The sequence below is a fragment of the Mustela erminea genome, chromosome 7 (assembly GCF_009829155.1).
Source record: "Mustela erminea isolate mMusErm1 chromosome 7, mMusErm1.Pri, whole genome shotgun sequence".
Lineage (NCBI taxonomy): Eukaryota > Metazoa > Chordata > Mammalia > Carnivora > Mustelidae > Mustela > Mustela erminea.
In genome coordinates, this window is record NC_045620.1 from 11,442,675 (window position 1) to 11,460,187 (window position 17,513).

General features: G+C 51.7%; 2 protein-coding genes across 8 annotated transcripts in view; both read left to right on the top strand.

Moving 5' to 3' along the window:
- PTGIS (prostaglandin I2 synthase) overlaps window positions 1-6,841 on the top strand; it is a 40,538-nt gene extending 33,697 nt beyond the window's left edge. For all 4 annotated transcript variants that reach the window (XM_032350386.1, XM_032350388.1, XM_032350385.1 and 1 more), the window contains 2 exons: window positions 929-1,080; window positions 3,446-6,841. In XM_032350386.1, coding sequence (XP_032206277.1) covers window positions 929-1,080; window positions 3,446-3,590 — 297 coding nt within the window. In that variant the 3' untranslated portion in view covers window positions 3,591-6,841. The remainder of the gene's footprint in view (window positions 1-928; window positions 1,081-3,445) is intronic.
- A 7,278-nt stretch (window positions 6,842-14,119) lies between these two features.
- KCNB1 (potassium voltage-gated channel subfamily B member 1) overlaps window positions 14,120-17,513 on the top strand; it is a 103,548-nt gene continuing 100,154 nt past the window's right edge. For all 4 annotated transcript variants that reach the window (XR_004287438.1, XR_004287439.1, XR_004287440.1 and 1 more), the window contains exons 1-2: window positions 14,120-14,314; window positions 15,524-16,256. Coding sequence is in view for 1 of the 4 variants with exons in the window: in XM_032350383.1 (XP_032206274.1) it covers window positions 15,690-16,256 (567 nt within the window). In the remaining 3 variants the exon portion in view is untranslated. The remainder of the gene's footprint in view (window positions 14,315-15,523; window positions 16,257-17,513) is intronic.

Sequence of the window (17,513 nt, forward strand, 5' to 3'; positions counted from 1 at the left end):
TTTCTCTCTCCCTGGACTTTGAGATGGGTCAAATTTTCATAATTTCTAACAGATTTGGGTGCTTACTGTGTGCCAGGCCCTGTGCTGTGTCTCCGTCCACCAACCCACCCTCCCATCCCCCACCCACCCTTTCCAGCCATCCACCCACCCATCTGTCCATCTGCCCCCCCCCCGCCCATCCATCAACTGGCCCGTCCGTCTCTCTGTCCACTGATCCCTTGCCCTTCCTTCCACCCTCCTTTCATTCACGACCTCCTCCGTGCCAAGTCCTGTGCTCAGATACAATCTCCCCTCACCATTCTACAATGTAACCAAAGGAAACTGGCATCCTCTTTTTTAAAAATAAATTTTTAAAATAACCTCTGTGCCCCTACACGGGGCTTGAACTCGTGACCCTGAGATCAAGAGCTGCCTGCTCCCCTGACAGAGCCCGTCAGGCGCCTCTAAAAATCATTTTAATCTTTAAATTTTAAACTGCCTAAGCCATATATGCTTATAAAGTAGAAATATACAGGCACGTATGTCTAACAGTAAAAATTTTCCTTTATTCCTTTTACTTTCCAGTTCCGCAGAGTTCCCTAACAACGGTTTGGAGTGCAGCCTTTAAGTTATTTTTATGTCTTTGCAGACATACACACACACACACTCACGCACATAGGAACAGATAGGTGTGTGGACAGGATCACACAACACGTGCTCTTCCGAAACTTCAGCAACTGGTCTAAAAATTTCTGTGCACACACACAGACCGAGCTCAGCCTCCTAAACGGCTACCGTAATTACTTTAACCAGTCCACTATCGATTGACCTTTACAATGTTTTCAGTCTACTCCTCTTATAAACAACACTTTGAGGAACATCCTGACACGGTTTTCGGGGACACATGTTGTGGGGGCGGAGTCAGAAAATGGACCTCCTTCCCTTCCAGGTATTTAAATATAACCGATTCCTGAGCTCTGATGGGTCAGAGAAGAAAGACTTTTACAAGGATGGGAAGCGACTGAAAAATTACAGCATGCCGTGGGGAGCTGGGCACAACCAGTGCCTAGGGAAGGCTTACGCCATTAACAGCATCAAACAGTGAGTGTGGGGGCGGGGGAGGGGGAGGGGGAGCGGGCCTGATGGGGGAGGTTCCTGCCCCAGCTCACTGGCCCATGCCCTTCTCTTCTGAGATCGTGGCTTCTCAGCCAGGAAAATGGGCAGAGGCTCCAGAGGGCCTGTGAACCATCTCCTGCCCACAGATCTGTTTATTTGTGTGCTCGAAATGCCTGCTAACCTTGAAGAATCAGAAGATCTCACATAAAAAGCCAGATTTCTGGTCTCTTTTGAAATAATCAGATCTGGCAGTGAGCTCTTCCTTCCGAACGTGGTGTCCGAATACTAAACACGGGACGTTCTGTGCAGCTGACCGCTGCCTTCTGTCTGCAGCTGCCCTGCAGGTTCAGACCCCCTCGGCAGAAACTGGCCAAACGGCATTGTTCCCTCTTGGTTATTTTAATGCCTGTGGACCCGAGTGCCTTATAAATTCTCTTACCTGGATCCCAAGAGCCTTGGCCCCTAGGCCACAAACAGATCAGGCCAGGGTTAGGACATCCGCCCTGTCCTGTGCCACCCCGTGTGTGACCGGAAGCTGGGTAACCTGCGGTGTCTGGGTCCTCAACTGTCCAGCTGGGGGTACTGATCATACTATACCCCACGGGTGTCAGAACAAAGGAATTGGGTCTTGCGAAGTACTTAACCCACTGCCTGGCTCCTTGTAGGTATCTAATAAGGACTAGTTATTACTGTAATTACCAATATGCCGGCATTGTGCCAAGGGAATGGGCACATTACATTAACCTATTGGTCTCCGTTTTCTCAGCAGTGAAATGGTGCTCCTAGTATAGCCTGTTCTGCCGTGATGCTGCAGGTTACATCCCTAAAATTCATGGCCATGTGAAACCACACAATAAAATCCACAAGCATTTGCGGGGGAAATGGGGCTGGGACCCGATAGACAAAAAAACCTCCTAAGTGCCACGTGCAAGTTAAGAACCCAGAGGGGAGAAGGTCGTACAGGCTCACACATGTTTCAGGGCTGAGAAATACGTAGGTGCTGCCATAAGTTCGACCTTGAAAACCACCGGAAGCTTGGTGGAAGCTGGTGGTGGGCGGGTTGCAGCTGTGCTGTGAAGCGTGGATGGAGGGTCCCCTGAAATCGGACACCCAGTGTCAGTGGGGGCGCACCAGCCACCCCAGGAGCCGAGCTCTCTGGGGGAGTTCAGGTGTGTGCGTGCGTGGGTGCGCGGATGCCCGCTCAGTGGGTCCAGCTGGGTGTGGCTTTGCATTGTCCACCGTGCTTCTCACACACGAAACACATGAGCAAATAGGCAATTTGCCTGAAGCCTCCTCGGGGCCCCAGTACACCCATCACATTGAAACAGACCCACGTGTTCAAAAGTGTTGTAACAGAACTGACTGCAGGTCCTAGTTCATAAAGTTTTTGGACAGATAAAAGGAGACCTGGGATGCTAAATGCTTAGCCCAGCGCCTGGCACCTAGCATTTCAACAAATCAGTCAATTTGTTATTTGCTCTCCCCTCACTGTCGTGCAACACTGCTCAGTAGGGGTTCGTCCAACACTGACTCCGGAGGTCAGATCACCTGCATCTGTGACGGTGCCCCTGGGTGAGGGGAAGTGCCGGGATCCCCATCCAGCTGCGGGTACAGAACTCCCCACCCTGTCTAAACTCACTCTCCAGCATCCTATAGCTTCAGAGTTGGGACAGATCCATCCCACCTCTTTAACTTCCTTTGACCAGGTGGGGAAACTGAGGCCCAGAGTGGGAAGGAAACTTGATGAGGGTCAAGAGGCAGAGCCACGTTTGCCTAGCTCTGCTGTCGAGAGCGTGGACTTCGCTCTACCGTCAGAGCAGACAGTAAGGGTTCCAGGAGCTGGGTGGAGCTCCGGGGGTGAGGAGGACTCTGGACTGCAGGAGTCGGAAAGGGTCACTTAGTGGGGAGGACTCATCGGGTGATGCTGCTATAACAAACGACCCCCAGACCCCTGTGGCCTGCGACAAGGGCTTTAGTTCCCGCTCACTAAGTGGATTATGGGTGTGGGAGCCCCTGCCCTCCACACAGATTCAGGGACCAAGCTCTCTCCATCTCCCCAGTCCACCGCCCCAACTCAAGGTACATGAAGCCATCAGGCAGAGAGCACACCAGGAGCCTTGTGCTCACCACGCTGTCTTTGGTGTGGAGTCAACCCTTGTCACTTCTGCTCCCAGCCCCGGGGGTAGGCCTAGCCACAGGGTCAGGTGGACGGAGAGGGGCTCGTGCACTCCAGCTGGGCAGGAACCACGTGGCGTCAGACTCAGGAGGAAACCATTGCCTTCCTGCCCTATTCCAGAGATGCCCCCCTTGTCTCCCAATCCTGCACACCTTCAACACCATCTCTCTGCAGATTCGTGTTCCTCGTGCTGGTGCACTTTGACCTGGAGCTGATCAACCCCGACATGGAGATCCCTGAATTTGATCTCAGCAGGTACGGCTTCGGGCTGATGCAGCCGGAACACGACGTGCCTGTCCGCTACCGCATCCGGCCGTGAGCTCCAGGAGCAGACGGGGCTCCGCACATATGCCTCCACCCAGCCTGCCCCCCATCACCCAACTTCCTGTGTCTACGTTCGCCCTGGGTGCAGGAGCTTTGACCACCCAACGGGGCCAGCACTTTCCTGATTTTTTCCTAGAAGGCTGTGTCCGGGGAGGGGAATGAAGGCATGCTGAGAGGAGGGGGTTGGAAAAGGACACCAAAAGCTTTATGAATTGTCTGCAGCTATGACTGAGTTCCACATGAGGCTCTGCTCCCAGCTCACCTTGCGCCCCCCCCACCTCCGCCATTGTAGGATAGCCACAGAAGCTGGGGCAGGCAGGGCAGAAGCGGAAGTTCTGCCGTGTCCCAGCTCCCCGATAGGGCCAAGTCCTTGACAGTGCTGTGGTCCAGGTCTTAGCCAGTCAAAGCAGATCCTGACTTTAAAAGGGCCCATCAGGGCCTTATGGTGTATCTATTGAAATAAGCTGTGTCCCCAAATTCTTATTAAACTAGCCAACACCAGAGGAGTCCCTTAGAATATGCCTTCCCTAGGCGCCCCACTCACTAGACACATCCCTCATCTCCAATCACAGTGACGCTTGAGAAAAGTCAGGAAGGTTTTCCCAAAGGTCAAGGTACAGATCATGAGCCCCCTGCAAAGGCCGGGCTCTGAGGAGTAGAGTTCTCTGTTCTAGACATAAAGCCTCCAGATGGGAGAGCTTTCCCAGGGTCGAGACTCAAGTAAGGAATAAGGAAGACTGTCCCAACAGGATGGTCCTGATGGAAGGAACCAGCCAGGGCTCCTGGGAATGGTTAAGCAAAAAAAAAAAAAAAAAAAAGAGGTGTTGGTTTTCTACGTTCTAGCTTGGGAGCTCCAGGCGCGGCGTATGGCCCATTGGCAGATCTGTTTTATCTGGCCTACGCTTATGAAAAAAATACATGAGTTGTTACCATGTCATCTGGGGGGAGAGTTCATTTAAAATGCCCAGCTTCTCTTGAAAACTTGGAAGAGCGGGCTGCGCTGGGCCCATATTCCCAAGGGCAGCTGTTCGCCGGGCTGCACAGCAGCCCACTCCCTTACCCAGGCCATGGGCATTCTGGCTCACGAGGGTTTCCACGTGGTGGAAATTTTTTTCTGCTCCATTCACAGTCTCTCGTGGCCCTTGAAGGCATTCCTGTTTGAGAGCCCTGTTCTGATTCTTAGAAGTGATATTGGAGGAGGTGGTAGGAACCTATTCATTGGTCCTCAGGCCAGTGACCCTCCCTATCTTGGCTGTGCCACCCTTTGAACGACAGATTAAGGATGAAAACTTGCCTTTGCCTCAGCTTTAGAGAAAAACAGGTCAAAGAGAAAAACTGCCTGGAAACATTTATTCTGATGTTAAGTATTATAATGAACATCAGGTCCTGTTTACAGAGGACCCTCTATAGGCCCATGACAGGCACAGTGGATGCAGTATTTCTGCTTCTTGCAGCATCTCTGTGAAGAGAGGACGATTAGGCCTTCTTGAGAGATGAGGAAATGGGCTCAGAGAAGTGATGTGACTTGGTAGGATTTGGCAGAATTATTGTCCCAGCAGCACACGGTAGATGGGCAGCTCTGCCTTCCTTGGGCTCAAGGGGGGTGGTGGAGGGCCAGTTCCGATTCGCACCGGAGAGCTGACAGAGCCAGAGGCACCCCTGGCTGGCGGCGCCTCCCGAGACACAGACATGCATATGCACGCGTAGCTCGGCCCCTGTAGCTCTAGCTGGAGGGAGGAGAGGACAGGAGATCTCAGAACGGTCCAGGGGCCAGTCTCTGCTCGGAGCCGCGCCAGGGCTTGGGGGCTTCCCTGGCCCTCAGCCTCCAGGCACCTCCAGGATTCCCAGACAGACGCTGTGATTGGCAGGAGGCAGGATATCCCCAGGGAAACCCATCTTCACGCCTGGGTGACCCCCACTGCCGCCTGCTTCTTAACTCTGCAGGAAATCAGGGTTGGCAGCCTTCCGTGGGAGGACAGAGCCGGTTTCCATGGCAACCGTAGCTGCCGCCTCCTGGCTTGGAAGGGAAGGAAAAGGCTGGCAGAAATAGATGCAGGAAGGTCTCTTGGTGTGGGGCTGTACCCTGGTGCGCTGGGGGAAAGCCCTTATGACTGCCCCCACTGCCAAGTCCCGGCTGCCCTATCACCGGGACTAGGTTCTCACCCACATTCCCAAAAAGGCCAGTTCCTTTTAAAGGTGGTGCCTCCTTGGAGCCACAGACATTAGGAAGAGATGGTTCTCCCACCAGGCGGCCCCAGCTGGTACCAAAGATACTGAAGCAGAGCTTGGGAGCCGATGCTTTAAGCCCTGCCTTGTTTTAATCCTTTTTCCTTTTTTCTTCCCTCCACCCACCCTTTTCTTCTTTTCAAGAAAAAAAACATCAATATAAGATATAGAGTAAAGAGGGGAAGATGCATGTGTTAGCTCCTTGCTGCAGGTTAGTTAGGAAGGTACCGGGACATCATTGTATTTCTTCAGACTTTGCTTTAGAACCACAAAGGTGCAGGAGGCAAGTCAGAAATGCTCTTAGGCCGACCCGATGAAGCGTTTCCTTCCCATCGGCATTATTATTTTGTCTGTGTTCTATTTCGTATTGTTATTTACCAGATATTTTCCTTTAAAACAGACTCATTGTTTCAACTTTAAATTTGCTTAAAAGGGGGGACTTTCTTCCACCGCAGCCAGTAAAGGACAACATGTATCACTCGCTGCCAAAAATAGAAAGTGGCTGTGAAAAATACATTTGCGGGGGCGGGAGGGGAGGAGGCGGTGGGGAACGGTGGGAGGGCCTCTGGGCCCCTGTCGCCGAGGCTCAGAGCCTGAGCCCTGGCTCTTCTCCATTGTAAAATGAGACAAGCAAGCGTTGCCGGGCGTGTTACAGCGAGGTGGGCACCACCCCAGACCTTCTCCCTGAACCATCCCTGGCTGGAAGAGGAGGAAGCGAGATCCGCCCCTTCTCCGGCAGCCGGCTGGCCCCGCCCCCAGCGAGCTGGGAACGGCCCACCTGCCCACCTGCCCATTCTCCGGATGGAGAAACAGGCTCCGGGAGTTCAAGTGTCTTGCCAAAGTCCTTGATCTTGGTGTGCGTGGTGTGTGTGTGTGTGTGCGCGCGCGCGTGTGCAGTGTTTGGGGGGGGGGGTAGCAGTCATGATTATGCCTTGCTGTTTTAATAAAGAATTCTATTTTCATATAATCTCAATGAACGGAAAAGTGCTGAGATGTATTAAACCATCCTTGTTTATGGAACTGCCTCTGAGTGTGATTCAGGTTGACAGTCGGCCATGTCCGCGACGGCAAGGCTGTTTTCTGGGAAGGGAGCACAGAGGACCCACGGTGTGCCTGCTTTGGGACAGGGCCTTTCGAATCCAGTCGCAGGGCAAGCGTTCCTCTGTATATTATGACCCATTTTTACAGATGGAGAAACTGATGGTCAGAGAGGCGACGTGGCTTGCCCAAGATCACGTGGCTAGTTAGTAGCCACAAGAGTTGAGGGCAGCCCTCTCTGCCTCCTGAAACTGTGTTCGGAATCTTTCTATCAACAATCCTCCTGTAGGCAAGAGAGGGCCCAGATGCCCATAGAGGACCTTGGGATAGGAGTAAGACACAACCCAAAGTAAGACAAACAAAAAAATCGTCTGAAAAATTCACTGGATGTTCTCTGTCCTTCACAATAACATATGTATTGGGGTTTTGTTTTATTTAAAGATTTTATGTGTTTGAAAGAGTGCATGAGCAGAGGGAGGGGCTGAGGGAGAAGCAGACTCCCCGCTGAGAAGGCAGCTTGGGGGACCATGTGACCCGTGGCCGGCTTGGGGTAGGGCTCTGTCCCAGAACTCTGGGATCATGACCTGAGCCGAAGGCAGACACTCAACCAACTGAGCCATCCAGGTGTCCCTGCTTTTATTTTAATACAAAAATGAAGAGGTGAAATAAATTAGATTTGGGGACGATAAAAAGAACATTGTTTTTTCTCTCCAATCTTAGATGAAAAAGTAATTTCCCAAGGTAAATGTCCCTCGCATCAGGTTCCTCGTTTATAAGGGAGCATGGAGGCAGGTCTGGTGGGATTGAACTTGGCTGTGATAGACCTCTCAAGTAAGACAGTGACATTTTTTTTACATATGAGATGTTTCCATTCAATAGAGCAGACAGTTCTTGCCCTTCCGTCCAGATACAGGAGACCAGAGGTGGTGTGGTAGCTCCCCTCCCCTCTGGTTGCTCCAGCATTTCTCTGTGTGTGTGTGTGAGAGAGAGAGAGAAAGATGGTGCCGAGTGGGGAGAGTTGGTGGCATGCTGTCCTCTTGCCCTGGGACCTCCCCTAGGACCCGCTCTATGTGAGAAAGAAGGAAATACTCAGAATTCTGGCAACTGTCTCCCCAAACCCAAAATGCCAGCAGATGTCTCCCCATCTCTGTGGAGGGGATGACAGGCAGGGGACGCAAAGCCCATCTGGGGCTGGCCCTGTGTCAGAGGGGCCGTCACTCTCCCTTGAAGGAGGGGTCTTGTCACGATTGTCCTCAGATTGAAGACTGAGGCCACAGCAGAAACTGAGAACTCAGAAGTCTTTAAAACACCCTTTTACATCCTAAAGGTAAAAATCAAATCAGCTACTCCCTGCTTAAGACTCTCCAAGGCTCTTGACATAAAATCCAAACACCTCTCCACAGGCCTCACCTACGTTATTTTTCTCCTTCTCTGTTTTTCTCTCCTATTCCCTCTTGGACGACTCTTGCCCTCCTCACTTAGTCTGCTATGGCCACACCCACCACCTTCCATCTCCTTCAACCCTCTTGCCCCAGGGCCTTTGAACCTACTCTCCCTTCTACCTTTAGCTTGGAATGCCCTTCCCCTTGCTCTCTTATGGCTTGCGGATTACTCTGATTCATCATTCACCTGTAGCATCCCTCCTCCCTCCTTTCTGTTGTTCTGACATTCATACTTTTCTTATTTCCTTCTCAGCAATGATCAATATCAGATTATTTTTAAATGTCTCTGTTTATGCCTCCCAGTTGAATATGATCTCCAGCGGGGAACGTTAGCTTTACCACCCCCTCATTCCCAGCATGCAACATAAGCTTGACACATAGTAGGTGCTCAGGAAATATACACTAAGTGAACAAGTGGTCTTTTCCTCATTGTGGGCGAGTTTGTCTTTCATCCTGGATGGGAAGGAATCATGAAGGTTTATCAGCAGGGGAGTGACATGGCCGGACTTCTGTTTAAAGCCTACCCCGGTAGCTGTGGGGAGGTTGGGTTAGAGGAAGGATAAAACTAGGGGAGGAAGATCAGAGAGGAGTCAGATGAGAACAGGAAGAGGTGGACAAGGGCAGTGGAGAGAAGGTAGAAAAGATATCAGTTCCCAAAGGGCAGGGGAGCTAGACGTCAATGAAATGTTATCTTACAGGAATCAGTTCATTTGCTCCCAATCTCCGTAGCTTTGATTTCCTCCTTTTGCTGACTTGCTCCTTTTCCATCACATCTTGGAGTTCCCAGGCCATCTGCGGGGAAGAAATATTACTTTACTTTTAATTGCTTTGCTGGAAGCTCATGCCTCAATCCATCCATGCCCCGTATTTCATCATTTTTTGGCTGCAGACCCTGGGAGTCGATGGCTTTGGCAAAGTCCAGGCTACAAAAGGGTTTGATGGACTATGTGCAGGTTTACCTATCTCCTTCTGTGGGACCCTTGGGGGCACCCATATTTCCTCCCAGGAAGGGAGCTGGAGCTTACCACAGAGCAATACATGTCATAACAAACTCTAAAATGGAAGGTAGAAGATGAGTGAGTGGTGGCCAAGAGAGTGATGGCCAGTGAGTGGGTGGGTGGACGGATGGGCGGACAGATGAGGGCGTAGGTGAGCGGTGGACAGATGCATGAGTATTTGGTCTGGATAACTGTGTGGGGGGAAGAATGAGTAAGTAAGTAGATGCATGGATAGGTGGATGGATAAGTGAATGAGTAACTAGGTGGGTAGGTAATTGGGTATATGGGTGAGTGGGTAGATGAATGTGTAAATAAATGAATAGGTAGTGGATGGATAAATGGTTGGAGGGTGTATGAATGGGTGGAAAGATGGGTAGTGGATAGAATATGTGAATGAATGGAAAGAAAGATGGTTGTGTGGGTACATAGATTGATAGAAAGATGGTTGTGTGGGTACATAGATTGATAGATAAGTGGGTAGATAAATGGTTGGGTGTACAGTTGGATAATTTGATGGCTATCTGGTTGGATAGTATATGGATGGTTGAATAGATGGCTGGACTGATGGGTAGGTGGTGGGCAAAAGATGGAAGAAGAACAGATAAATATTTGAGTTGGTAAGAAAACTGGGCTCACCCTTTACCAGGAAGCTGGTCCAGGAAACCCAGGGCTTGATGAAGTTCATCAGGCTAGAGTAGAATGGGATGGATACTAGAATCAGACATCTGGTCACTCAAGGACCATCCAACAGCAAATAGGTCTTTATATTAGCATATTCAGCCCAAGGGTGAGAGAGCTTGAAAGAATCTTAAATGAGGTCAGATACATGCAAAGCATTTAGTACAGTGTTGGCTGTTACTATTGTGGCTGTTGCTACTATGTTATATGAGTGTGCACTTCCTAGTGTTAGGCATGGGTGCTAAGCACTACGTATGTATTATCTCAGATTCCCCAGCAACTCTGGGGGGGTTAGATTTTACCATGAGCCTCCTTTTATTTGTGATTATGATTATTATTATTGGGTGTGACAAAAGAGAAGCAGGCGAGAAGATTGGAGTCCAAGCTGATGGAAAATCCCCCGGGGCTGCTGGAACTTTGGGCAAGGCCACAGCAAAGAGGAGTTGTCCTGAGTGACATCCACTCAGAGATGTCAATGATTTCCCTTGAGCCTTTGGGTGTCCCTGTAACTACCTCATAAAGCAGTTATTCCTTCCCAGGGGTCTGTGAGGGAGAGGGGAGAGGGGAACTTCTCGTTCCGTGCCTGGGAAGTGCCAAGAAACTTGAGGACACTTAGTGGGATTTTAAGTAAGTGATAGCTGGTATTATGGAGTTTAAGAAGGAAAAAACTGACTTCAAGTGGATACATCTCTTGCTACCACAGTTGAGAAGGGATTCACTTGTATTTATAGGGGTGAATTGGGTTAACTTGGTATCACTCAGCCTCAGGTAAAAAATCTCAACACCTCTGGGCAGGAAGTCTGCCGAGAGGGCCTCAATAGATATGGTTTGTGACCTGGAACCAGCCCTCAGCTGCCCCCCCCCCGGTTGAGTTTTGGGGTACTGTTCTCCTTGATGAGCTGTTAATTTTTCCCATCTATAAAATGACATGGTTATACTTGAATACTTAACAGGGGCGGGGGGAGGGGGCTTCTCTGTAAAACATTCTGAATTTTATTATTCTTTTTGCCCTGTTTCCTATAAGTTCATTTGCGTTTCCCCTGTTTCTTATAAGTACATTATAAGGAGATGGTAAACTTTTGGTTTGTGGAGAAAGAATTGTATCAGTTGGACTCTTTGGGACATAAAGGAAAACATCACAACTCAATCTGGGTTAGATAAAAAGGGAGAATTTACTAGCTCACACAGCTGGAAAACCCAGGGGCAATGCCTTGAGGCACAACTAGATCCAGAAACTCTAATGACATTGTCAGGACTCAGTATCTCAACCTCTGGGCTGTACTTTCCCCTGAATTGCTTTTAAGTCTCTCCTCTTACGAAGGCAGAAAATTCTAGGAAATGAAGGCGAGATGTTTTCAAGTAGTTAGTCTTTTCATTCAGAAAGTAAAAATTCTCAGCTGCATGCTGTGCAGAGCCTGGGGAAACAGAGACAGAGCTATTCCCACTGTCTGTACTTCCAAGATCCAGATGTATCTAGATGTTCTTTATCTAAATCTGGAACCCAACTTTGCAGGACTTGGGCCACCCAGAGGAAAGAATCCAAATGACAAGGAATATCTAGCACTATTCTCGGGCTTGGGGAAGAATCAATTTCCTGCCTGAGCCTTGTGTCTGTGACCTTGCCTACCATCTCCACCACCACCATCCCAGCCTCAGCCCTTCACCTCTGGCCCCGACAGCTGCAGATGCCTCATGAGGGGTCTTCCTGCTGTCATCTTTGTCCCCCCCAGTACTCCATAATGCACACAGCTGCTCACCTCACAGAACATATCAGCATGTGGGACTTCCCTGCTTAAAACTCTGTCATGGCTTCCCATCAGTATTAGAAGAAACCCAAACTCATTCCTTATAACCTTGAGAATAAAATTCCAACAAGGCTCTGCATGGCCTAGTCCAGTCTACCTCTCTAACCTCCCTTCCCAAGGTCATTTCCATCTTACAGCTTTTGCTTTCATTGGCTCCCTGGCCTATACCCCTTCCTCAGAACTTCACATGGTTTTCCTCTCCTTGCCCTGAGGTTCTGAGCTTAGATATATCACCTCCTCCTGGAAGACTTCCTGTCTGACAACCCTGTCTAAAGTTGCTGGCGCCTCTCCCAGATATGCTCTGCACTTCCTCTTGTTTACTTTTCTTCATGGCATTTATCACAATCTAAGTGATCGGATTTCTTTATTTAACTTGTTTACTAACTGTATTCCCCGCCAGAATGTAAGTCCAAGAGCATGGGGATTGCTTGTTTTATTCTTCTCACTATATCTCCAGTGTCTAAGAGTAGTGTTTGGCATATAGTAGGTGCTCACTAAGTTGTGGTTGAAAGAATAGCATTTCCAGACCAGCAAATTCTTTTGCCTTCTATTAATCTAGGGTTTTTCAACCTTGGCACTATTGACATTCAGAACAGGAGGATTATTTATCGTGAGTGTCCATCCTGTGCCCTGGAGGATGATTAGCAGCATCTCTGGCTTCTACCCACAAGATGATGACATCTTGGACAAGGACCATAAAGATGGAGGTGATGAGAAGTGAACAGACTTCAAAAAATATAGTAATATTGGGGCACCTGGGTGGCTCAGTCTTTTAAGGGCCCAAATCTTGATTTCAGCTCAGGTCTTGATCTCAGGGTCATGAGTTCAAGCCGTGTGTTGGGGGGCTCCATGTTGGGCACGGAGCCTACTTAAAAAAAAAATATATATATATATAATTTTTGTATATTTTATTAAATATATTTTAATATTTTAAATATAAAATTTAAATATAAAAGGTAAATATTAAAAATAAAATATACATATATGTACCTATATATTATGTTAATAGTATGTATATAATTGTATATGTACACATAATATTATGTATATAATACGTATATATTATACTACGTGTGTGTGTGTGTAGTAATATTATGTGCAACACTATGGAAATGAATATTATGTGCAACACTATGGAAATGAATCTCTTTGTTTTATAAATGAAGAAAAGGGTCAGAGAGGGGAAGGGGCCCTGTGGCTTAGCTACAGCTTTCTCATCCAAAGCAGGGTGCTTACTGTGTATCCCTATCACCTATTTACTTGTCAGCAGTAAATATGTATTTGAAAGAATAAATAAGTGAACATGAGGCCCAACTATGGCATCCTTAGGGAAGCCTTGCTCACCTCTTCAGGTAAATCCTTTGGTTCTGTATTCATTTCTAGAGATTATTTGATGGATTCTGTCTCCTCCACTGGACAGAAGCTCCAGGGGAGGATGGTACCTTCACCGAGCCTGGCACAGGGCCAGACACCCGGTAAACTCTCAATAACCAGCTGCTCAAGGTAACATGAACGAATGAATAAATCACCGGGCTCTATAGACCAGCTGATCCCTCACTCTCTCTTCCCCTCACCCAACTTTATTTTTCGTCTTAGCCCTTGCCCACCAACTGCCACATTGCCCATTTCTCTGTTGATCGACTTCATTGTCCACCTTCCTCCACTAGAATCCAGAATTCCATCCTACAATTCGATTTGAGAATCTAGCATGGAAGCACATGAAAGCAAGGGCTATTTAAAATTGCAATCTGCCCCCACTGCACCCCCGCCTCTATCCCTCTCTTCTGCTTCCTTATCCCCCCAGCGCTTATCATCTCGGACATATCTTTTGACTTTCTTGGTTTTTGTCAGTCTCCAGCCAGCTCTCCAAGGAATAAACATTTGTGTCTGATTCCCAGCTGTTTCTCAGCCGTTTATCCTAGTGCCTCACACAGAGTAGGCGCTCACCCCCACCTTCTTCACCTGACAAAGGAAGGCGGGATTGCGAGGCAGCCGGGAAACGGAGCCCAGGTGGGAAGGGCCGGGCCGCCAGGTGCAGCTCCTCTCAAAGCCCTAGCCCGCCCCCATCCTCACCTGGAGGCTGGGCCGGGCAGGCAGGAGTTAAGCGGCGCGCACGCTTCCGACCCGCAGGTGGCGCCGTCCCGCCTCGGTGCCCGACTCTCGGCGCTCCGAAGTGCGGGACAGAATCGCAGCCAGCGCAGAGCCTAAGCTCAGCCTCGACTTGTTGATCTCGCTCAAGCAGCAGCCGCCGCCGCCGCCGCCGCGGGAGCAGGAGCAGGAGCAGGAGGAGGTGGAGCAGGAGGCGCCGCCCGATCGCGGACCTGCCACCCGCGCCCCCAGCGCTCGCCCGCGCCCCCAGCCTCAGAGAGGGCGCCCCGGCTCCGCGGCGCCTGCAGCCCTAGCGCGTCGCCTGCCCGGCCGGCGTAGGCCGGGCCCGGCCCGGCCCCGGGTCCGCCGCTGCCCGCGGGCGGGGGCGCCCGGGCGGCCGGGGCGATGCGCGTTCCCTGGCCCCGGGAAGCGGCCGCCCAGGGGGTGAGTGTTGAGGCGCGCGGCCAGCGGCGGGGACACAGAGGAACAGAGGAAGGGGACTCGGTTGCCGCGGTTCGGCCTGTTGGTCTACCCGGGCTCCGCGGCTTCAGGCGGGGGGTGGGGGAGTGGGTGGGGGGATATTATGGTGGGGGGAATTCTTTGGGCAAGGGTTGGGGCCTAGGGAGGCACGAGGGGAGAGGGCGTCAGCACATGCTGGGGGGCTTAGGGCAGCCCCCGAAATCACCAGCGCGCGGCGGGAGGAGGGCACGTTTTGAAAAGGCCAGAAAATTCAGCTCCTTTCCCCGCCTCCCACCTCCCCCACCCATTCCCTTCCAAGCACCGGGAAAGGCGCAGAACCCAGAGTTATAAAAAGCCATCGCAGGAGAGGAGCGAGGAGGGGGGGAGGGGGCGGGGAAGGAGAAAAGGAAGGATGGAGCAGGTTGATCCGTAGGACTCTGCGCGCCCCTCCCGGTGTGGAGTAGGGGTCACAGAGGGAGGGTCAGGACTCCGCGCAGATCTTGGCTTTGCATCTTTCAGGGCTCACTTAGATACCGGAGCGATCTCAAGAGATGCTCCCGTGCTTTAGGGAGCGGGGTCGCTCCCGAGCGAGGCTTTGACCACCCTGTCAGTTGTGACCTCCGACAGGTGGGCAGCAGCAATTCCCCCGAGAATTCCCCCCAACTCTTTCAAGGTTTAGAAAAACCAAACCCGCTGCCACCCCCTAGAACTCAAATTCTAATTATTTCGAAGCAGAGGGAAAGAAAAGATGAGAATTCTTTAAAAAAAAAAAAAAAGTTTTTCATACAGCGCCCTTCTCTGCCCGTTGTGGGGCCTGGTTTGGGACTCGACGGGGAGACCCAGAAAGAAGCGAGTTTCAGCACTCGACGGGGAGGACAGCGCCCCGGGCGGCTGGGTCGGTCCTGGGCTGCAGAAACCGGGGTGGGGCCTCCCCGCCGGAGCGCCTCTTGGGGGCCCTCTCCCCGCCCCGAAGAGCCGCCCCTCCCTCCACCCATGGGGTGGGGCGGACTTCAGCACCGGCGGGAGGGACAGCGCCAAGTCGTTCAGCAACCCCACCCCCCCACCTCGCCCCCCAAGTCCTGAGCCGCTTAAGTACCGGGAAGGTCAAGGCCAGTTGGGGCCCGGGTGGAGAGGTGGGGAGGGGCCGCGCCCAGCTCCCTGTTTGCTGACCTGCGTCCGCTTCCTGCCTTGCAGCGGTCAGGATGGAGGTGAGAAGACGGCCGTGACGCGTGCAGGTGCAGTCCCCTGCACCCCCAGCAGCCCACAGCGCTCCCTGCCCCCCTCCCCCGCAGCGGCCGGCCTTGCCGTCCAGTGACCGCGGCCTGGGGGGGCAGGGGGGGCGGGGGTGGCCGGACCAGCGATGCCGGCGGGCATGACGAAGCATGGCTCCCGCTCCACCAGCTCGCTGCCGCCCGAGCCCATGGAGATCGTGCGCAGCAAGGCGTGCTCGAGGCGTGTCCGCCTCAACGTCGGGGGTCTGGCACACGAGGTGCTCTGGCGCACCCTGGACCGCCTGCCCCGCACGCGGCTGGGCAAGCTACGCGACTGCAACACGCATGACTCGCTGCTCGAGGTGTGCGACGACTACAGCCTCGACGACAACGAGTACTTCTTTGACCGCCATCCAGGCGCCTTCACCTCCATCCTCAACTTCTACCGCACTGGGCGGCTGCACATGATGGAGGAAATGTGCGCGTTGAGCTTCAGCCAAGAGCTTGACTACTGGGGCATCGACGAAATCTACCTGGAGTCCTGCTGCCAGGCCCGCTACCACCAGAAGAAGGAGCAGATGAACGAGGAGCTCAAGCGGGAGGCTGAGACCCTGCGGGAGCGGGAGGGGGAGGAGTTCGATAACACGTGCTGCGCAGAGAAGAGGAAAAAACTCTGGGACCTCCTGGAGAAGCCCAATTCTTCCGTAGCTGCCAAGGTGAGTCTGGGATCTGCGGGCAATTGCACTGGGGGCTCTGCTTGAGTCCCCCGCTTGATGACCATCGCTGGTGGTCTCTAGCTTAGTTCCCAAATAAGAAGACCCGAAAGGGGGTGGGGCTCTGGCCCAGACCTAAGAGGTGAGGACCAACCCCCTGCGACTGTTCTGTTTGCACCGGTTACCTCATCCCTTGATGATTAAACACTCTGTATCTCGACTCTGTTGGAGAAGAGGATTTGCAGAGACGTCAACTCCCACAGCAAGAGGGTAGACTGAGTAAGAAGGCACAGAGGGACGTTAAAGCCTTGCTGGGATGGAGTTGAGTTTGGTCTGTATACAAAATGCTCCCTTGTGGAGTCCTAGACCCAGGTGGGAGGGGGGTCATGTGCGATTCTAATACTTATCCCTGTATTTTTAACCCTACTTTGCCCCGAGGAAGGAATAAAAGCAGCTTACAGACGGGCTTGGAAGACACAGATACTGTCAGGCCGTTTCAACATCAGTAAGAAAAGTGAGGCAAAGGGACTCTGAGGGGTGGATGTGTGCATATGTGACGCACACAGCTGGCTGTGGATGCTTGTGGGCGAAGGGTCACCCCTGGTTTGTTCTTTCTTTCTTTCGTGAGTTTATTCCAAGAATGATTTGGTGCAGCTTGTAAAGATGCTTTGGCTGTTGGAAGAGGATGTAAATTTTGAAATAAGACAGAAAAATGAGGCAACATGAAAAAATGAAGCAGAAGGAGGCAAAAAGGCTTAGATCAAACCTAGGGGTCCAGTGTGCTGTGGGGAATGGCAGAGGCTATGCTGGCCCAGGGCAGACTCGGGGTGAGGGGGCCAGACCAGGGAAGGGGGTCAGTGGTTGATGAGCGGCTCTGTTGTGTGAGGCTGGGTTCTGGGAATGGCTCAGAGAGATGGGGCCTGTCTTCAGGTGGCCAGCGTGCTGGCGTTGGGAGTAAATGGCAACACTGTGTGTTTGGTGCTCTCAAAGAGGTTGTGTGAGGCCCAGGGGGAGCCAGAAAAGAGAAGTGTTGATGTCATATCCAGGACTGCCATGTCAGGAAGACATGTTGAACACTTTGAAAGAGTGGGGCCAGGAGGGGTGGGGATGGGGTGGACAGGCAGGTCAATGTGTTCGCGGCAAAAGAAAAAAGGCAGGAGGAAGCGTGTACACCAACATCATGTATGTGCTTGGGCTGCCTCATGCCCCCACCAGCCTCTCCTTCTGGGATCCCCCTGGCTGAGGTGGCCCCTCACTGAA